This window comes from Balearica regulorum, chromosome 4 (assembly GCF_011004875.1).
Source record: "Balearica regulorum gibbericeps isolate bBalReg1 chromosome 4, bBalReg1.pri, whole genome shotgun sequence".
Lineage (NCBI taxonomy): Eukaryota > Metazoa > Chordata > Aves > Gruiformes > Gruidae > Balearica > Balearica regulorum.
This window is the reverse complement of record NC_046187.1, coordinates 72149190-72171982: the sequence shown is the minus strand read 5'-3', so window position 1 is coordinate 72171982 and position 22793 is coordinate 72149190. Positions and strand designations below refer to the sequence as shown.

Below are 22793 nucleotides of genomic sequence, written 5' to 3'. Positions count from 1 at the left end.
TACTATTATGAATAGCCACATATTATACTGGATAGATAACTACATTAGGTGATAGATAATTACTCAAGATGCACTTTGATCATTGAAAGATGGAGTAGGCAGCCAAGATAATGCCTCAGCAGTGCTTAATGCATGGAGACTCTGCAAAGAAAGCTAAGTCTGCATACTCAGCGATGGCATTTCTTTACAACTAGCTTTATCCGTAAAGAGTTTGAGTGCTTTGGGAGGTAGGCTATTCACACTGTTTTCCTTTGAGCCACATTGCAAATAGTTTGCTAGTGGAAATTTCTTAGAGAAACTGTTAAAGTGTCCTTTTTGTATGTTAAATGCTGAGCAAAATATGGAAGAAAGCAGGGGAAAACATGACTCTAGTGTATTAGGGAAGGTAAAAAGCAAAATAAAACATAATTCGGAGGCGGTAGGAGAGAAAAACAACCTAGGTAGAGAAGATCAGGGAGAGCAGCGAATATGGACATAAAAGTAGCATTGAAGCCTTCCCTTGTATACAGTATGTTGAATTCTAGATGTTAAAATGCAGAAGAGCTCTTATCTGCCCTACGTTTTGTATCATACAGGTGCTTTTTTTAGTCCTTGAATTAGAATTGAGAGAAACATTTGATTGCAGTAAAAAAAAGTGTAAAAGAGTAGCTGGAATACGGTACAAAGAAAAGTCAGGATTCTGCATTTGGACTTCAGTACAACTCTAGAGACTTCAACAATGAAAAATACTAAGAAACACCAATACATTTTTTTATTTCTCACCCCAGGGGAAAAAAAAAAATCTAGCTTCTGAAGAAGTATATATGTAGGCAATTATCACAAAGGACGTGTACTTTATTTAAATGCACTCCAAATTCAAACTTGGCTTGCCTTGTTGCAGTTTAATCCTATGCTACTGTCCACAGGAAGAACTGTTAAAAAGAGAGGGCAGGACTGATTATTTAACCAATAGCTATTGCTAAAACATACACTTTCATGTATGTAGTTACAACAGTCAGTCTTCATCGTTTTGAGTGTTAGAGTAAAATCTCTCCTGAAGTATAGTTTACAAAACTTTAGTTTGGAAATTTCATGCGAAAAGTACATTCTTAAGAATTTCACAGTTAATAAATTTATGATTATATCTTCTGTGCCGATGTGATAGAGCACTAAATAAAATTTCCCAGTAACTTGCTATAACACATGACTTGATTAAATGCAGGCTGGCAAGTAACTGTTTACTTATTAATGGTATTATACCTGGTGAATATGTACTCTTGTCCTGAAGGGAACTGAAATTTTCATGCTCTAGTCCTCCATTTTAAAATGCAGACACTGAGGAGAGTAGTTTGAAGAACAGTTATGGGTACTGTGTTGTTTTTAGAAGTGGCTCAGGAAAACTAGTAAACTAGTCCAGCTGAAAAGAAAATTGTTTTTTTTAATCTGTCAAACACATAATTACAGAAGTGGTAATATTTTTGCTTGAATGTGAGAAGAGGCAGACCCATAGCACTGTTCTTGAACTTCTCAATGGCTTTTTGCAGGACTACTGTAAATTAGTCATAAAAGATCAAATGTCAAAAACTTTGTATCAATCAAAAATGGTGACTCATTTAAATTAGTGGTTCAGAAGTTTATTAGATTGGAAAGGATGGTAATGTAGCCTAATTACTGTGTGTCATCTACCTTTGAGGTGGTTTTGTTCACCATAACTGGTGAACAGCAGGTAAAGAAAAGGCTGTGTTGTAGAATAGCTTTCAAGATTAAGGGTATCGATCAAACCAAAATTCAGTCATCTGTTGAAAAACTTAAAGATACAGAAGACTAATTCTGCTGCTTTACTTCTTCAGGGTTACAGAACTGGCTATCCATATCGATGCCCTGCTCTGAGAGAGAAATCTAAAAAGTACAGCGATGTTGAGATCCCAGCTAGTGTCACTGGTTACTCCTTTACTAGTGATGGCGAATCAGGCACTTGCTCCCCCCTCAGACACAGTTTTCAGAAACAGCAGCGAGAGAAGACAAGGTGGCTGAACTCTGGCCGAGGGGATGATGCTTCTGAAGAAGGGCAGAATGGCAGCAGTCCCAAGTCGAAGACTAAGGTGTGGACGAACATTACACACGATCACGTGAAACCCTTGCTGCAGTCTCTCTCGTCCGGTGTCTGCGTGCCAAGCTGTATTACCAACTGCTTGGTCTGTGCCTACCTTACTGTTCATAGTTAGATGATGTAGAGCAACTTGGGGTGGCTGGCACTTAGAGGCTTTGGGAAGAAAAAGATTACTCTCCTAATTCTTTTCTTCTTTCTTACATAAAAAACCTAAATGTATTTTACTAACCACCTAATTTGGCTTTGATTAGATGTGAGCTGTAGAAATCATCTCGCTTGTTAATGCTTAAAACTGCTTAAGACTTTGGAGCCTCTAGTTTTCTTTTGGCTTTTTAAGCTAATGACCAAACAGATTGAATCATAGTTTTGACTGAATAGGTTCTGCATTTAAATGGTTTAATTAAGGATAACTGTGTTAGGGAACTACTAATTCTATCTGCATGAAAGCTTTTCAGTTAAAACAAAATGAAACTAACTATTCAATGTACTTTTGTAGAAGTATATATAAAAATAATCACATTTCTACCCTCTGTTACATATACCAACTTAATTTGCAAGGCATTTGCAACCCTTTCTATGTATGAGACAGTAGAATTGATTTCAAAGTGTTGTTTTTTGTCCTTAAGCAGTTTTTCTTATCTAGTTTCTCGGCTCCTCTTCCTGTCCTCTTTACTATGCTTTTATCTACCCCAAAGCCTCTGAGTGTTCACAACCAGCTGCCTTCTGCATGTAGTGTTGCATGTAAGTAGATGGCCATAAACGGAAAGTCTTTCCTAAAGTATCAGCTGGGTGCGGCATGACTAAAGTGCAGCTCAGGCCATCAGCAGGCACTAATCGATAGATTCTGCAACTGGTGCTTTTTTTTTTTGTTTATCAATGCTGCTTACAGTTAAATTTTGCACTGAAAGATATGTTAATTGAAAAGCAAAAGTATCAAATGCTTTCAAATGGACATCAGTAGCTGTTGGTATGTAACTGTGGTTTTGATATTTTCTTGGTCATATGCAAGAGCATCTAAGATGTAGGCAGGGATTTGCACGCATACAAGCTTTTGTAACGGTTGACTTCAAGCTGAACTGTAGTAGTTCAGTAGTACTTCAGTAGAGGTATTATGTATAGTAGTAGTATGGTTACAGGTGAGTCTTAAAAAAACAAACAAAAAAAACCCTAGTACTCTTGAAAAGGAAAAAAATACATATTTTTTTTCCAGAACACCTCTTAATTCTTTTTTACCCCTACAAAACTATGCTTCACCTCTGAATACATTCAGAGTTCTCTATATTTTGAATACTTTTATGGAATGATTACTCAGGCAATGTGTGTACTAAAATATATAGTGTTAACACTCAGAAAACCCTGAAAAAACAGAGGACCTCTATCTCTGTGGTATTTTTGTGGTGTTCTTTTTGGTTTAAGAAATTAATATATACGTATATTGTTTGTACTATCAACATTTTACTAAACTCAACTATAGTTTTACCTTGATTGGTAGAAAGCTTAAAGCTATGTATATGTTTGGAGCAGTCTGTGCTTTTCAACCTTAGCTCACAAAGTAGGTAGTATTTTATATTTGAAATTATCAGTGAAAGTGTGAAGCAAAATTCCTGCTCAGAAACTAGTCTTGTTTAATGATATACTGAAGCAATAGAAAATTTCATACAGTATATAACAGGTTTGTGTTTTTAAATTTTTTCAAATGCTTGTTATTTACCTAAAGAAAAAGTAGCTTGTTATGTTGAGGTTGTTTTTATATATGTTTTGACTAAAAACTATCTTTAATAAAAAGCTGGAGTAGTTTTTATCTGAGAAGATAATCATCAGTGAGTATTTCACAGCTCCATGTTCATTCCATTTTTTACTTTACAGTTGCGAAACATTTTAAAATTCTGTTGCTTTTGAAGTTTGACAGTTTCTGGCTATCTTATTGTTTCTTGAAGTTACCCAGGAAAAACCGCATAGCATTTGCTCTATAAACAGGTTTGCTTTACTGTTCAGTGCATTTTCTATGCAATGATTGGAAATTAGGGCACCACGTATAATAAACATACCAAGATAAAAAGTTAGTTGTGCATCAAATTAGACAGAGCTCCATACTAAATGCACGGATCAAATAAAGCAACCTTCTATGAAGAACCCATGAAGCGCTTAAAGTTTGTGTTTGGGATATTTTTGTAACCTTTTGAGCTATGAGTTATAAAATATTCGACATCACCAAACTGTTCATCTAGGTTGCTGTGCTCATACAGCTATTTATTTGTGCAGAAACTAATTCTGGAAACAGAACATTTTGCTGAAGTAACTTGTTTTAATGCAAAACTTTGGTGATGCCCACTCTTGCTTCACAGTACAGAATCATTCACTAAACCTGGTTAGTGACATCACATTGCTTTTCATACTTCTGTCATCTTATGCTTTAAGTTCGCTTTGATGTTTGTTGAGTATCGGAGGATTGAATCAATGATCTCTCTGTCTCTCTTGTGCTATTTTGTAAAAACACCCAGTGTAGAAAATGAAAACGGCAGTAACAGGGTTTTAGAGCTCGTGTCTTAGATCTTGCTGTACTTCTGTTTGGGTAAGGTATAGTGTCCTTTTTAAACAAATATGAACTCATTGTGAAATTTCTGATTAAAAATATCCTTAAAAATAAGTAATTATATTGGAGTTTTCCTACTCCTGTATTAATATGTCTCTTCATAAAGTGAGAAGTAGACTGTTTCTAGAAACACAGAACACTGCAGTTGTCAGTGTGGTCAAGTGCACAGAAAAGCAACTTAAAAACCTTTCAATCTCCATAATCTCTGAATTGCACATAGCTGTAGTAATTGCATCATTTGGGGTGGAAGTTATTTGCAAGTTAACTGGCTCTCTAGTTTTTGTTGTTGTTACTAGCTTGACTTAAGAGAATGATTCTGATATTTATAAATGTATCTGAAGGTACAGTTTCTATTACTGAAGAAGGAAGCAACTTAAATAGTCTTAAGAATGAATAGAAGAATGCAATCATTGGTTCAGTTCTCTGTTATGTATAATGCATGATCAACTGTTACGTGAATTTGCTGCTCTGAGTGTCCATAGCCATTATGGCAATTCTGACTGTTCAACTGTTCTTGATATTACAGTGGACTAAAGAGGATGGACATAGAACTGCCACCTCTGCTGTCCCTAACCTGTTTGTTCCATTGAACACCAATCCAAAGGAGGTCCAAGAAATGAGGAACAAGGTTTGTAATAGCAGTAAAATAACTTTTTTTTTTGGTCATCACTACAATTAAGTTGCGTACTTGTAATGAACAAACTTACTTTCCTATAGTGAATTTTTTGGGATTCAGTAACACAGCTCTGCTATTGTCCTGCCCCTTTATAACTAGATACTGAAACAATTCCTAAATGTTCTGAACTCATCTTGGAAAAAAGATGATATTACTGTCCACTAAATGAAGACTTTCATGTCTTACATTTTGTCAGACCAGTTGCTGGATACCTCTGAAAGAGCCACCACTGAGTTATGGTAATAATTCTGTTCCCTGAGGAACGGAACCCTGAGGTCACTAGTATAGTGACCTCTTTTCATGGTTTGGTTTCACCAGTTGAAATTGTAGCCTAGGCAAAGAAGTCTATGGATCTCTCTCCATATTAAATTTTATTATATTATAATATGTTGTGATTGTTGCAGAAATTTATTTGGCCTTTGGAACTGCATATTAATCTTTTTTGAAGTGACCTAGTGGTTAATTTTCCAGTCTTTGAATTTCAGATCTTCTTGTCACCAGTCTACCAACAGGAAAGCATTAAATGCATTGGGGTTTTTTCCCCACTTTATTTCTTCTAAAGTATAAAATATGTGCTGGTATTGTTAATACTTAACTTGTTCTGGATTGTTTTGATACTTCTGATGGCCATATAGAACATGGGAGTTAGCATTATGTCACAGGACAGTCTTTGTGCAGGAGTACTGACTTGTTCTAAAATAATTTGTGTAAGGTTGACAGAGCTTTTGCTTTTCCTGGCTCGGCACTGTAAAATAATAATCACTTGAAATGAGAACTCTGGTGAAATTGCCAAGCAGTTTCTCGGTGTTTGAAACACAAATAAAGTTTTATTAAAACCTTGACTGAAGCGACTAAGAGGAGAGAAGCAAAACTGCAAACCTTTTACTTTCCTGATGACAGGAAGGGTGGTAAACTAGAAGCAAATACAGACGATGCAGGATCTTCATATTTTCTGAAATACCAAATCTTAATAATAGGTTGTGTTTGTATACTTGTATGCATGTATTTTTATATAAATTTAATGTCTTTTTAGTTGTAAAGTAGCGGTCTTTCTGGATGCATGCTTTTCTTCATTTATCTTGGAACAAGAACCAGAATATTTTAGAAATAAACTTTGAGTCAGTTGTTATGAATTCTTTACCACTGTAGGATATCTAATTTAAATAGATAATACCTCGCTTTAAAAATTCAGCTTCTGTTCCCATCTTCTGCATGGAAAGAACTGGGAGGTATTTAGGATGCAACAAAAGGGATGTGTTTGAGTATTGTGGAGTGTCAGTTTATGCCTTGAAAAATATTTATATGCCCTTTTGAGAATATGGTCCTGACTGGATGCAAAAAAATTGAATGTTGTGCAGTGTTTTACAGTAAGTTCTGTAGGAAGATGGTATTGTGGTGCATATCAGTGACTACTGGCAGAAACCTGTAAATGACTGGTCAGGTACAATAGACTTGTGTAAATATGACCTCTGTGCTTCTTGTCTCTCCTGCTCTTCACAAACTGGAGTTGTCTGTAACCTGATCTGTAGAGTTTTATTATGAGCCAGTACTAAAAATCAAAGACAGTACCTGCTGTGGTACTTGGAGACTAAATTCTGAGAAATGTGAGGAAACAACTAGGAACCTGAGCACATGTCTTCAAGTGGTGGTTATAAGCACAACATTATTTGATAGATAGGGCCGTAGCAATCGACACTTGTTGTAGCCTGTTGGCTACAACACCCCCACCCCCTTTTTAAATACGAAAACATGGTTAACTTTTCTCTGTTGTTCATGTGACTGTATTGTGCTGCTTTCCTTTACAGATCCGAGAGCAAAATTTACAAGATATTAAAACTGCGGGCCCTCAATCACAGGTTCTTTCTGGGGTAGTTGTGGACAGGAGTCTTGTACAGGTGAGAGTACAAAATGCCTAAAGCTATTAGCTTAAAGTTAATCTACAATATCCTCTGCTTTCACCTAATATATCACTATAAAATTATTCTTTAATTGGCAGAGAGTAACTGTTTGTAAGGTAAGTCTTAGAGGTAACACCATTGTCTTTGCGAGAGTGCTCAGGATCAGAAATTTTAAGAGGCTTCAGCCATGTAGCCCAAGCATGTCTGTGGAGGATGCTTCTTGGTTTTTTTGCTGAATGTAATGCATGAAATTCAGAAGGCTTATTTATATGGGTTAGATTCTTGTTCCAAACTGGTTGGGCTTTGTGACAACTTTTTGTTTGTTTGTTTTCCAAGTCTTTGTATCTTGAAGTATTAATACTGGGCACAGCAGGCTCACTATGGGGCAGTAGTGTTGTGTGTTAAATATGTTTTATCGTGCTTCATAATATTTTATTTGAAGAGCAGTTTGGAAACAAAAGCTATTATACATCAGTAAAACTTAAAAGCAGTGTATCTGGATATACAAAAGACTTTGTGAATCATAGTTCAAAGTCAAGTAAGAATTAGAGCTATACAGTTACACTGTATAGCTGAACGATTTTGAAGCTCTATATATCCGAGTGCTTTAACTGCCTCGGATAAGTATTTTCTGATATCCTTTAAAAAATTTGGCAAGTCTTATCATGACCATGGCATTATTCATGTTGGGTGTCATATTGTGTGCATGTGAGTCCATTGTCATTTGCAATTTTATCTACCAGTTAGTGTTTCTTTGCATGTTTTTAGCAAGCATCATAATGCTTTTGGTTGATGTTTTAAAGCCTGGGCTCGGTTTGCTCTGTTTACTGAATTTACTGTTGCAGGATGCTCCCCTCTCAGACTGTACGGAATCTATTGAAGGGCTCGATCTCACAGAGCAGGCCTTTAGTCCCGCTAAATCTCTGTCTGTTAGAAAGGTACTGCCCTGTCATACTGCTCTAAATACTGTTGTTCACCCTTCATTTTACCTCTTCCTTACCCTGACCTTTTCCCTCTGTTAGATAATGATTTGGCTAGTAAAGAAAAAAAAAAGATGGATCTCCAAATTATGTATATGAAACTATATATACGCAGTTACTTTACCCTGTTAAAGTATCTTTTAAGGATTTTGATCTTTTTTCTTTGTCTGTAGAAGCTGGTGAGGAAACACTTTTGATGTTAAGGTGCTGATTAAGCGCTGCATATAGTAGGTTTCTTTGCGCATGCTATTAGTGTTGAGTTACTCTAATTTGAGATCCATTTTGAGTTAACCCAAACTCAGCCTGAGTACATCAGTGTAATTCCGAAGATATCCACGTGTTCAGAGTGCGTCATGCTGACCAACACTGTCAACTTTTGATCCTATGTTGCTAGACATCTTGTTTCCTTAAAATTTCCTGCCGTTATCTACAAGAGTTGCTGAGTAATGCCCTATGCTTCCAAAATTTATTGGCTTTCACACACATAATCATGCTTGTGCTTATGTAATATACTTTAAATACAGAATAAATTGAAGAGATGTGTGTATGGTTAATGGGCAGTCCTTTGAGGTTGAGCAAACACGAAGAGTTTGCACATTGGAAACAATCTGTCCTTAGGTTTTAAAGGAGTTTTAGAGGTGATCTAACATGGAAGCACAGTATGTAAATAGGCATCAGTGTCTCTTCTGCTCCAGTATTTTATTTTAAAAAATTCTTAAATTTTTGTTTAGGTCATGCCTAACACCTCATTATCAGAATAGCTTTCCCATCAAAAACCAGAATACTTTGAGTTACATCATTGTTGCAAATCTCATGACTTTATAACACTTTCTAGTGTAACGAGCCAGTTTGTGTTATAGAAAGTTGTATCATACTGAGAATGATGTTTTTCAGATTAGTTTGTTTTATTCATATTCTGAAAGGAAAAATAATAAAAGACTATTTCCAGATTTAAGATGAAAAATAAAGCCAAATTCTTCCAGGCAGTGCATGCATTTTATTTTCTGCTTAATAATACCCAAAGTGAAAAATTATTTTTATAATAGTCATCCATTGGTTATCACAAGTGGTTTCTTTCATCAATGATGAGCAAGATATCTTGCAATATTATTTTCAAATAATGACATTATTTGGCTAGTTTTATAGAAAGATATTTTACATGGATTTTTGTAGATGGCAAGGAGCCAACAGAAGGTCTATTGGTTATATGATTTTGCCTAGTATAACGTTAGGGTTTAGATGTCCAAATGATGTGTTTCCTTTTTGTGGTGTCATGAAAGTGCTTTCCTTCTGAAATACTGTGTAAAATTAGATGACAATGTTAATTACAGTAGGAGTGGCCTATTTCACAGTTTCTATTATCTTAATACAGATTTTACCCAAATACTTAATAATTTCCTGTTGGGGAAAAAAGAAACAAACCAACCCAAACAAACAAAAACCAAGGGAAAAAAACCCCTCAAAACCCCCAATGAACAACAAAAAAAACCTACTGGAGATATTTTCTAGAAATATAATACCAAAAATCAGTTATGTATTGTGGAAAAAAGGAAGTATAAGCAATCTTATGCCTACATAAACCTCACATGAAACTGAGAAGACCTGTACATCAAGGACTTTTATTTAGGTACTAGAAAATTACAAGTTCTCAGTTGACGAGTTCTTTGATACTCAGTTACGGTTAAAGTAAAAAGTTCCATCTGATTGCAGTAACGCTTACAATGTATTATGTTTTCAGTTAACACCAAGATTTTTGTCAAATACTAATACACACTATTTTGGCTGAAAAAAATCCTGTTTGTGTACTGTATGCATGTAATGCTTTGAGTCTTCTATGGCTGCAGTAGTAAATACTCCATTTTGCCTTGTCACTTGCTTTGTCCATGTTCTGAGAAGTCCTGGCCATGTTGCAATACAAGCTCCTTGTGCATCATGTAGTTTTATTTGTGTTATAGATTTGGTTAACTAAGCTTCTGCTGCAGTCTTGGCTGAATGAGAGGGAATGTTGGTTATTCTTACCAATGACCATTCTGCAATCTGATTTTTAAAAAATAAATTCACAAGAATTTCTAAGAATTTTAAGTACAAGGGGAACCACCCATTTCCTGTCTCTTCCTTTAGAATGGAAATTCTGTGGCTTTGTTCTTCATGAAGAGCCTCTCAGTTCTGCCCCAAAGGTGGCACTGTGTTTTAATGGCAACTTCTGCATGAACAGTACTTCAAGAATCTTGGGGGTTTTGGATAAAGGCACTGCACTGATGCTGTATTATGCTAAGAGCAATGTTTAAATTTAGACAATTATTACGAACCTACTGTCTGATCAAGAGAAAAATTGGTATGTATAAGGTGCCAGTTTTGCTCATATGTATCCCTGAGAAGATGAAGTGCTTGCCTGTTAAGTGATGGTCACCTCATAGCAGTTTTGAATTCTGCAATTTCTCCACCTAATCTTGCTTTCAGAGAAAAGCGACTTGATAATCTAAAATTTCCTTGTAGGATATGTGAGGTCCAAGTTTAGTATGAAGGTATATTGTATATCATTAGCTATAAATTACTTTCCTTTTGTTGGATCTTTGTGGGAGACTATATCCCTACAGAATTCTCAGGAATGAAGATAGATTACGTTCATGGACAGGATATATCTGTTATCTCTTACAGTGGAGAAAATGCTGTTGATACTCAGGTGCTTACACAGGCAGCCAAGCTTCAAATAGTCATCAAACTAGTACTAGAATCATCATCCAAATAATACTAGTGACAGCATAATCCAGATGAAATCACTAGAATATTAGGTTTTTTGCATGTCGTCCTGTGTTGAAACAGAGTGCCAGTCTTTTATATGGGAATTTATTCCCTCTCAACAGGCTCTCTAATACTGGAAGCAACTCCAGACCAATTTTCTTGTTCAGTTTTTCTGAATGTTCATAGGAATCTCCGAATGGCATGGACAGATTCATAGCTCTGTTAAATGAGACACTAAAATAGACAGGACTGTGCAACCTAAAATACATCCTGTACTGTCTTTTTAGTCCTTTAGACTAGTTTTTCTTCTGTCCTGTGTTACTCTCCTCATTTTGTGTTGTATGTTTTTATTTGAATTCTTGGAAGGCTGCTCTGTGGCCTGTTCTGTGAAGTAATGCATCTCTACTCCCTTGATTGTACATGTTTTAAAGTAATCATGTTGCAGAACTTGGAAGTAACATACTACTACAATTTATTTTCCCCACAGAACCAGTCCCTCTACCCTTACAGTTTTCATTAGTGGCCTTTGAACTGCTTCCATATTGTTGATACTGAGCAAAACTGGATGTGTTAATCTGGAAGCAGCTTTTAGCAGATCCACAATTTGCCTTTCTGGTCTCTTGTGTAATTCTTCTGCTTTTACAGTCCAAAAACACAAGTGCTTTTTCTTTGTAATACGTAATCCACTTACTGTGGTTGCCTCTGATCTCTTTCAAAATTACTTCTCTTGCATCAAATATACTCCGCTAGTACAAATACTGTTTGCATTGATTGTGGGTGTGGGTTTTGTGTGTGTTTTGGTTTTGGTTTGTTGGTTGGTTGTTTTTAATTTAGCAAATGTAATAAGCTTGATGCGCTGCTTTTATTCCCAGGTATTCTCTTACAGAAGAGAACACGTAATGCCAGTGCACTAGTCATCTTGCTGCAGACTGTGTGTCTTGCTGTTTGTCATTATTAAATCAATAGGCATTCAGTAAAATTTCATTTCATGTGAAAGTTGTTCTACCCAGTCACTTTGGATTTAACTCGCAGACAAGATTAAAAGATTCTTAAACATTACAGGGATACCAGTGTGCACTGTATGTCTTGTTCCTCTGTTGACTTTTATAATCCTGGAAAACTCTAGAAACTCTGCCTGAGATGAGTACTCTACAATCCCTGCTACTTACTGCTGAGTTTCAGTTAAAACTACATACTTAGTTTGAAGGGTGGGCAGAGACAGAGGGGGAAATATAAAATTGCTATGGGCACCAATTTTCTGCCATTGTTAAAAGCTGTAGTTTTGGGTGTGTTTTACATTTTATGCAGAACAATTAGGACTTGTACAAAGGTTGATGTTTTTGTGACTTCTTTATGCATTATCCTGTAAGAAAAGTCATGGCTGTCAGATTGGAGGGTTACTGGCATTAGGACAGATGGTGCTTCATGGAAATAGTGGAGAAAAGGCTTTTGACATTCTACCGCATCTGAGATGAGAATTCCTGTTACTTTATAGAGAAACTGAGACAATCTGTAATGTTTCAGGGATGTTTCTCTCCTGCGCTTCCTTTCAGGATCTTACAGTGGAGACTTGTTGTTACACTGTTTGTTCTTCAGTACTTCTGGCTAGTGTTTGCTTCTGAAGAGCAGCATAGATTCTAACAACCAGCTATTCTTCCCTCCCTGGATTGCTCTAGACCAGATTTCTGAAGATCTCTCATGAGGTTTTCAGAAACATCTGACTGCTCTTGTCCTCATTCCATCTGGACATTCTTGTCTGTCACCTTTTTGTTGCTGACAACTTGTCAAAAGCAGCTCTCAGCATACAAAACAGCGTTCTAATTTCATCTTCAGTTTTATGGTGACAATCTCATGCTTGCCCACCAAGTATGGACATGGAATGGAATGTTTGTGCTATTTATTTTTGAACTGTGCTTTCTAATGCTTTCTTTTAAGTATTAGTACAAATAACACTTGCATATGAAGATGACTTGGGCCAATGAATAACCCATACTTACTTGGTAATGGAATTCAAATACCTCTTTTCAACAACGAAAATAACTCAAGTGTCACAATGACATGAGGCACAGACCACATATCAGTCATTTCCAGACTAGTATCAGTAGAGTTCTGTGTGTCCAACGAAAAAAACAAATGCTTAAACATGTCACCTGAAAGACACAGCAGCTATCCAGGCAAGCATCTTCCGCACTCGAGACAATGAAAAGCCAATGGCTTTAGCCTTTACTGTATGATTAGAGAACAAAGCTAAAAGCCTTACCATTAGAGAATCTCTGATGCAGCTGCTTTTGCCCATTGGAACTTACTGTACTTAGAATTGCTAATGTTTTATTTTTATTTGTGTAACTCTTTATCTGGCTTGTATGACAAATGTCATAGATGTAAATATGCTAACTTGTATAAGATTACAGTTACCCTTAATTACTTAAAAATTGCTTGTAATAAACTGTTAATCTGGTGTATATAGAACACATACATACAAGATGGCTTTTTACTATAACATCAATTAGATGTTATGGAGTGGCTACTAGAAATGGCTTTTCCTTTATTAAAAAAAAGCCCCCCAAAAACCCAAAACAAACAAAAAAAAGCAAAACAAACCACAAAAATACCTGTGAGCTGAGTCATATTAACTTGTACAGGTGTTCTGTGCCCAGACTACCGTGTGGTTGGGCCTTGTATCCTGTTTCTTTTGTGGGGAGAAAGAGAAACTTGATACTTCAGTGACCTCAAACTTAATTTAGCTGCACTGTTTGGCTGCTGTTTGATTTACTGCTTAATGGTGGATATTCCCTGGTGGAAACACTGATGTGTCTGTAAGAGTAATGAGACCTGTTTTCTCCTTAATATAAACCTGCTGTAGATGAAATATTTTTTTAAAAAATCCTGTAGTAGATTTTTTATTATTATTATTTAAAAGAAAATAAATGTAGCGTTTTTCAGATTATATTTTTGGTTTGGTTTTGGTTGCTTTGTAGCCTCTGTGCTTCTCGGGGGTTCTGCAACTTACTGCTCGATTGCAGGTGTATCTTACTTTTCTTTTGTCAGGGAGAACTGGTGACTGCGTCCAAGGCAATAATTGAGAAAGAATATCAACCAAAAGTCATAGTGAGCACAACAGGACCAAATCCCTTCAATAAACTCACTGATCGAGAACTGGAAGAATATCGCAAAGAAGTAGAAAGAAAGCAGAAGGGACCAGAAGGTTGGTTTGTGTGGTTTTTTGACTATAATAACAGCAAGTTTATTACTAATTGGAAGGTGGGTTACCTGCAAAGGTCCTAGATAAATTATTCAGCTTTTGTGTGTTTCAGTTTTTCCAGTGTGAATTGGAAATTAAAAAAGCATATTTGAGATAGAATGTGCAATTTACATGTTCATGGAGTATTCTATAAAATGCATAGATCTTATTTTAAAAATTATCTTAGTAGACAAACTGAGGTGTTCAGTATGGCCAGTTACTGCTGCTGTTAGGAAGTTGAAAGCTTGAAACTTCAGCCGAAAACTTTTTAGGTGTTGCAAAGGATTGCAGATTGTTCCACTTTGTCTCCCTTAGTGCTACAGATGGTCTGGGGTGAGAGCATGGTGTTGCTTTTTAGGAGCAAAACTGCAGTTTTCTAACTCACTGAAAGTTGTGGATTTGAGAAACCTGTTGAATGGGGAAGATACAGAAGAACATTTAATTGCTACTTGGAAATGGCGCATCCTGGGGACTTCCCCCAGACCAGATTTTCTAAACTATCACAGAACAGTGATAGTTTAGATGCAAGCACTGTGCTGTAAAAAGAGATCGTTGCTGCATCTGAAGTGGGTTATCCTGCTTTACTTTGGTATAAACTTAAGGGATGATACTTATGCTCATCTGTTTTGAATTTGAATGATGCAGGAACAAGAAGTACCATTTCTTTTGCAGTGTGTGCTCCCTACTTCTGCTTTTTAATAAGACAATGTAGGAGCCATTGTGGATTGTACATGTTAATCAAGTATTGGACTGTGTGGGGTGGGATACTCTGCTGTTACTCTACCTGTATAACCACATAAATTTATTCTCTCAGTAACATTGCTACATCCTTCTTAGATAAGATATCAAAATATGGAGAGACTGTGTTACTGAGACAGACACCAGCTGGGGAACAGAGCACTTTGCTTAGAAATCAGACCATCAGTGAGCAAAATATGTCAGATGATAAATCTCTGGATTTGAAAGGCAGATCAAAAACCTTTCAAGGAACAGATACGAAGACTTTACAGGATCGTGACGTATCATCACTGTCTAAATCTTTAGATAACACTCAGTTTGCTGCTGCATGGGTTTCTTGTCAGACCACGCAGCAAGTCATCACACATCTTAACCAAGAAGAGCCAGATGGGCAGAAGTCCTCCCATAAGGAATTCCATACTGCAGTGATCAAAGCATTAAGGTCCAATCCTGACCTTTTGGCTGAGGCCTCAGGTATTGCTAATGAGGTACAGTTGGGCTTGCAATGGAAGGAATGGCCTCTTTAGCTGCACTGGTTGGAGATTCTGTCAGTTGACTCTCATCTGTGGGACTGATTTCACTTTTAATTGTCCAGGGGAACTGTACAGAACAATGTTTTAATGTTGTTCCTGATACACGGTGTATTCATGTTTTCCTTTGGGTCTAGGGCTGTTTAAGCCTCGAAGCAAGGGGGACCCTGCTTACTAATAACAAATACACCAACTACTGAAATCTGTTTTGAATCATTTAATTACTGCATGTTTCTCTGATTATCTGTGTAGTCTTCTTTTCTTTTGGGATGTGATTTTGTTTACTTCGAGTTTCAGCAATACAAAACAAGCAAAAGAGTGTTATCTTGTGTAGGTCTGATAGCATTTCCCTTCCCCGCCCTCCCTCCCCCCCATTTGTTTATACCTTCCTTGTGGTTTTTCCTCACAAGTTTTCTTTAGAACAGCATGATGAACCAATTCATAAACAAGTACATTATTCATGCCCTCTTATGGAGAAAAAAAAAAGAAAAAACAAAACCAAACCAAATGACCACAGAGCACAACTGTGACTCAAACGGTTTTGTTAATATCAAGCTATCACTTAATTTTCTTTTGCTTGTTTTGGTATTATTTAATCTCCTGGCAGAATTTTGATTCAGAAAAAAAATGTGTTTGTATCTTGTGTGCATGGAGCAAAAGGACACTTTTGTTTTCTCACATGCTGAAAGGTTTTGTCTGCCTTTTTAATTTCTCTTTGTCTGCATCTGCAGAACCTTCAGAAGATGGCAGGCAACAGAAAGAGAGAAGTCCCCCTGATCACACTTCAGCTCGCACTCCTCCCAGTACGCCAATTAAAATAGAGGAAGGTATGTTCTTCTGATTTGGGGGCCAGGGGAAACCAGTAACTGCATCATTAGTGACTGACGCATGAAAATATATGAACTAGTATCTAATAAAGGTAAATTATTTCTTGTATTTTATTTTTATACTACCTAAAGTATACTACACTGAACTATGAGTGTAATAGGAGTTATGTTTACAATAATAAAGAAGTGTGCATTAATATAAAGACAAATTTTCATCTCTTCCGAATTGCCTTGTCATCTCTTGGTGTTTCTCCACTGATTTACACTTTTGTACATTTTCTGCAAGAAAGAATTGCTCTTATGAAATGAAATGGTGTCTGACTGTGAATCAGACACAAATTTCGATGCTTTGGTAAATCTCCTTCACTGATTGCACATTTCTTAAACATTATTGTACTTGGATTACACCTTGGTAAATATTTTTTCCGACTCAATTTGAATCTAAATATCATTATTTGCTCACCTTATGCAGTAGCATTAACTAAAATGAGAGCAGGGCTGGTAAAATCTACAATTTCCTCAAAAAAAGGATAAAATAACAATCTTGAACAGGTGTAATCTAATTTTTGTCTTGTTTCCTTTACCTTGTACATTGGATATATCACTTGTCTGTTAGTCTTCCATTCACTACTTCATCTCATTCTGTTTTCTATAAGAATGGTTGCAACCATTCTTCTGACTTAACACAATGGCTGTGATGAATGCATAGATTCTCTACTTGTGCTTTTTTCTTCTTGTGGCTGCGTTACAAACAGGAGATGGATATGCTAAAGAGTACCTGTTACCATAGTAAGTATCATTCCATACTCTGACCTGCTTATGTGCTTTGCTTCACTCTTGCATCTTTGTTTACTAAGGTTTTTTGTTGGTTTTGTGCTTTTTTTCTCTCTAAAAAAGCAAGCTTTTTCAGTTGAGACGCCAATTTCTTTAGTTCTTGGTTTCATGAAATTCTAGGTAGTTATGGATCTTTTGTTAAAATGCACTCCCCCTTTTAAAGAGACTGTGAAAGTGACATCATGTGTTTCCATATCTGTGTGTCTGATCCCTCAGTTTAAAAAGGAATAGTCTGAAGTTGGCTTTCAGATAGAGCTGAAACAGGTCTGGGAGTTTCTGCCCCAACAGCTTGCTGCTGCCTCTGCAACTTGAACCTGGTAACAAACTGGAAGAAAGTTCTTCATCTATTCCAGTGCAGAAAGGTTACCACTGACATTGATTTAACTTCCCTAGCAGACTTCAGCACAGAAGTGGATATGGAACTACTCTGATGTTATGTAGGGACGTTCAAATTCCAGCCAAGGAATAACAGCAAGTACTTGGTGGCAGCAACTTCCACAGCTGTTTCAGCTAGATCTGCAGGGCTACAGCAGATTATACTTTAAAGTAATGAGGGTGTTTGGCCCCCTCCATTTCTGTGTCCTGTTATATCCCAAAGTCAGTGTGTTTGTTGGAGAGATGAGAGTCAAATGCATCATAGATGTTACTGTTAAAGTTCTAAAACCTGAAAATTCTTTTAAACTGAGAATTGTGTTGTACAAACTCTTTTAGCTCTGTAAGTTTTCTAGGACAAACATACGAAGCTAATTTTAGAGAGTAACTGAAGTTCATGCCATGACGACTTTGGCTGGCAGAAGTTCTATTGAATGATGATGTTCTCTGTATATGCCGCTTCTCAACTTGTTTCCCTCATATTGTTTCTATTTAAGTGTAGCTGAAGTCAGAGGAGTGTTTTGTGATAACTCAGTTATAGCCTAGTTTGTATGTTTGTCCACGTTTGTGTTGAAAAAACCCATGAACTGTTATTTTCATAATGTGGATTGTAAGCACACAGCAGTATTTATGTTACTTTTCAAACTCTTATGCCGCAGTATATACAAGGGGAAAGCGTGGATGTAGGCATGATTATTCAAAAAAACTTAAGAAATTTTGAAGTACTGTTGAGTTATTAAACTGCAAATAGGTTTTGCAGCAAGATGATATTTTTAAACCTTCCTGGTTATGTTACTGAAATCCATCAAGTAGAATAGCAAAGCTTTCACATGCTGTATGCTTTCTTTATCAAATGCGGACTGTGTAAATCTCCCTAATTCTGGTAAAATATTGCCCTTAGCCAGCTAGATAAACAGATGTTTGGTTTATTCCAGCTTCACGTTAATCTGTTTAGTAATGATGGTAATTTGACAAGCTGGGAAGGGTAGCAGTCCTGGATTAATGAGTTATAAACCTGTTTATATTTATCCAGTGCTTAGGCCAACTGGCAAATGCTGTTTGAATGCCCACAGCTTCCTGTTCTTCAATTTTAAGAATTTCTCATCCCTTGTTTAAAACTTTCTTTTTAAAAGATCATATAAAACTGACTGACTACCTAATATGGTGCCTGTTTGAGAGATTAGGCCAGCTAATGCTTTCAGTTAATTCCTGAAAAGAAAAATGAAATCTAGAAAGAGCGTAGTGGTCATGAAGGTTGTAGGTGGTGCTTCTTGCAAATTTGTGTCACCTACGTGCACAGGTTAAACAAGAGCTTTAGGAGGCAGCTTGTAATGTATACGATCACTTTCTCTTTTCTACCCTGTTTTAAACCCTGCCTGCATTGTAACTTCTAAACTGCTAACTTGTGCATTCTGAGTTTGGCACTGAACACTAGTGTGCTTTGTTTATTTAACCTGTTGGAAGTTCTTGGCGCTGTAGGCAAAACGTGTTGGGCTTTGTAGCAGGTATTCACAGAACACAGGCCTCAAAGATATTAGAGGATTATTAATGCCATCTGGCAGAAAGAAAAAGAACACTCATTGTCACACCTATAGGAAAAATGGGAAAGTAGCAAGTATTTTCTGTAAATTCTTGTGAAAGCCTTCAGTCTTTTCAAGTTAAAATGAACAGGATTTTAAAAGGGGAAAAAAAGAGTTGCCTTTCTTTTGTGCCTTACAATGAGCGTGGCCTGGATTTTGTTCTGAATTCCTCCTTATGTAACATCAGTGGGGATATATTTGACACAGCTAACGAGCCGCTTCTTGGCTGCGGTGCAGTGACGAACATTGCAGGGAGCTTTAAATGTGCTCGTTCTTCAGTATAAATATACAAAGAAGAGCTTTAAACAACATCTCTAAAGCACGGCGTGAGGGAGGGGAAGGGGTGCAATTGGGGGAGCAGTGGTAACGTTCACCTTTGGATACTAAGTTATCGCTAGATTTTTGATGTTCCTTTATACGGGGTGAGTTTTGCTGTTAGTTATCACTTACATTTAAAAAAACCAACCTGTATTGCATAACCTGCTGAGCTCATTTAATTCGATAAATTATGTGGGTTTTACTTACAGAAATCCATAATATATACTGCTGTCTTGCAAAAGAAGTGAAGCCTTTGTGATGGGAATTCATATTTTGAAGCGACATCTGTTAGATCTCATGGAAGAATAATACGAAAATCCAAGCATTGCGATTAAAAATTGGCAAGCCAACAGTTTAGGAATTAATGGCTTTGCATGTGTGGGATCACTGCGAACCAGCAATTAGTGTTATCCCACCAAAAGAAAAAACAATCAAGACACGGAATTTCATGATGCCCTCTTCAGTGCCAGGGAAGACTGTAGGTTTAATTCCTCCTTATTGTATTGAAACCTCGTGGCACTTGCAAATGGGGTAAATAAAACCTGAGAGAAGTCTGAACAGTTACTTTCCTGCTGGCTTGCACCCTCATGATGGGATCCAGCTTTATCTATTCTGTGCTAAGAGGCTTAGAAACAGACAAAACTTTTGAATGTCTTATTTCTATGTCTGTGCCCGAAGCTAGATGAGAACGGACCTATTACAAAGGCTTTTACGCAAAGTAAATCTAATAGTTATTTTATAGAGAGCTCTCGCCATCAACTTGCTTGGCTTTCTCTGTTCTAGGGACACTTACGTAAACTAACTGTGTCACTGTCTGTCCGTCCACTAGAGACACAGCAGGACCAGACTTACAAAGATGACAGTGATGCTGCAACTTTCAAGCAAACCCTCCCAGATCTCACCCCTGATGAGCCTTCAGAAGCACTCGGCTTCCCTCCTGTAGGAAAGGAGGAAGGGAGATGCGATGAAGATGTGCCCAAAAGCCAAACGGAATCGCCTGCAGTGGAAAACAAAGAACCCCAGTCTCACCCCACTGAAGAGCCGGTAACACCAACAGCTGAGGAGGGGACAGCAGCTGATGCAGGCAGCGATGAATCTCCAGGGAAGTCCCCATCGAAAAAGAAAAAGAAGTTTCGCACTCCTTCCTTCCTGAAGAAGAGCAAAAAGAAGAGTGACTCCTAAAGGCCAAACACACTGCAGAAACACTGTCGTATTTTAAAATCCATTAACCACTAGAATGTACCAGATCGTACTGAGTGTTTTGTCGTCTTATGTAAATGAATGCAACAAGTAATCCAACCAGCCCCTCAAGTTATGGCTTGATTGTTTAAGGTTATAACCAGAAACTAATGTCCAAAAAGGTGCTAATCCTGTGTTTTCAGCAGCTACCACAGATCTGATCCCTAATTTGTAATCAAATGTAAATGACCGTCACATGGAAGGCATTGAATCACTGCTTTTCATTTAAAGCCCGCACTGCTTTACAAAAGAATAAAAAATAAATTCACAATTAAACCACGCATTGCTTACCACAAAAAGCGTTCTTTTCCAATATTCTGTTCCAAGTCACGAGTAAATTTCTTCTTAAGTAGTGACTCTGAGAGGATGCTTTTGCAGTGGTGTTTTTGAGGGGGATGCATTCCTGAACTGACATGTCGACTTTGGCAAGCTTGTGATTACAGGTCATGTTTCAGTCAAGCTTTGAGGCTTATCCCTTCCTTCCTCTCTTTCTCCTCTCTGACTAGCGTGACAAAACGAAGGTGGTTCTCACTTTGCTTTATTTTATAACTGGCACTTGAAATCATCTTTGATGTCTAGGACTGAGATAACTGTGGTGTGGTCTGCTCACGTTGTGCGTTGAAAGACCCCAAATCTCCTTTTCTGGTGAATACAGTTTAAGGGAAAATCTGTCTTTCGATCTTGCGTCCGCAAGAATCAGTCAGAGGGTAATTGGCTCTTAGAAAAGGTTGAAAAGTAACTGTATTCAGAGTATTTCAGAGGTTTGTCAGCTGGGGGGGTGAAGCATGGGCAGTTGTACTTCAGGCCTTAGCACGGGGTTTTTTCACCCTCTTAAAAATCCCTTGGGTGTACGTGCAAAATCTGTTGCATATAAATGATAAACCCCATTGGCGGCCTGTTCTGTTTGTTCCTTCCCATGATAAAAATGTAAATGCATTACACTGAATATTTAACCTTTTTTTACATTAATTATTTTCACTTACAAAACCTGGCATTTCTTTTTTGTTGTTGTTGTTGCCAGCAGTACAGTACAGCAATCCCAAGTAACCTTTTTCACAGTTTGCTCTAAATGTTTGTTTACTACGTAGCATGGTAAAGAAAATCACTTTCACCACTGAATTCACTACTTTCCAGTTATTGCCATGCTTCTGGCTATCACTAATCATAAAAGTAGTTTAAGATCAGATAGGTAAAGCTTGCAAGAATTCTCCAGAAACCGGCACAGTTCCCCCAGGCAGAAGCGGGGAAGGTTGGTAACCATTTCTGGCTTTAGCAGTAACACTTTGGGTGTTAGCAGCAGAAAAAAAACCATTGGCACCCTGTGTTGGCAGGGAAACATGTTGACTCACAGTTTAGGGTCTGTAACAAAGCAGAGTATGGATGTAACCTTTTAGGAGGATATTAAACATTGCAACTGGTAAAATAGCAGAAAACTAATGCCTTACAATTCATGCAGCAGAAAGCAGCAAGGGAGAGAGAGGCGGGTTGGGCAGCTGGAGGCAGCTTTGGCTGAGCCAGGCCTGCCCGAGGCCGGGAGGCGCGAGAGGCAGCGAGAGGAGGATTGGAGCTGTTGGGCTTCATGTGAGAAGGGAGGTGTGTGGGTGGTGATGGAGGGTGAGACGCTGCTGAGGTCACCCGCTGAGGAGGGGCAGGGGGGCGAAGGGCAGCAGCAGTGCTTGGTGGTGCAGGAAGGGCCCCTGAGCAGCGCTGGGTAGTCAGGACTGCATGGCACCAACAGCTTTCAGCTTGTACTTTAACCTTCTACGTCCTCTGTACGCTAGGAAGCCTACAGTACTTATTTTGCTAAATTGTGTTCTATTGCAGGGTCGTAATTAAATCACTGATTGCTCCGTGTTTCAGTTCTTTAATGGAGTCTCTCCATTTCTCTTGACCACATATGCAATGACTCTTAATTTCTAATTTTGTAGTTTGTTCTTTTAATTCTTTGTATTACAATATGAAATGTAGTCATGTATGGTATGGTTACACACTTCGGGGCAGAATAAAGTCCTGTATTTTTTTTTCTTTCTTGTATCGTTAAGTTCTACTCACAAATAAAACTCTTAAAAAAAAAAAAAAATTCCTGCTCTGCTTCCAAAAGTTATCGTTTTTTTTCTACAGCTGGAGCCTGTTCAA

The 22793-nt window shown here is 37.4% G+C and overlaps 1 protein-coding gene across 25 annotated transcripts in view; it reads left to right on the top strand.

Annotated features, from left to right (window-relative positions):
- ADD1 (adducin 1) overlaps positions 1 to 22737 on the top strand; it is a 67453-nt gene extending 44716 nt beyond the window's left edge. For 4 of the 25 annotated variants that reach the window (XM_075752620.1, XM_075752619.1, XM_075752621.1 and 1 more), the window contains exons 10-15: positions 1830 to 2081; positions 5209 to 5310; positions 7164 to 7253; positions 14027 to 14183; positions 16219 to 16314; positions 20248 to 22737. In XM_075752620.1, the coding sequence (XP_075608735.1) occupies positions 1830 to 2081; positions 5209 to 5310; positions 7164 to 7253; positions 14027 to 14183; positions 16219 to 16314; positions 20248 to 20600 (1050 nt within the window). In that variant the 3' untranslated portion in view covers positions 20601 to 22737. Of the gene's footprint in view, positions 1 to 1829; positions 2175 to 5208; positions 5311 to 7163; positions 7254 to 8101; positions 8195 to 14026; positions 14184 to 15263; positions 15432 to 16218; positions 16315 to 17069; positions 17105 to 20247 lie in introns of those variants that run through there. The other 21 variants (XM_075752608.1, XM_075752607.1, XM_075752609.1 and 18 more) reach the window with 16 other exon arrangements.
- Positions 22738 to 22793: the final 56 nt, after the last annotated feature.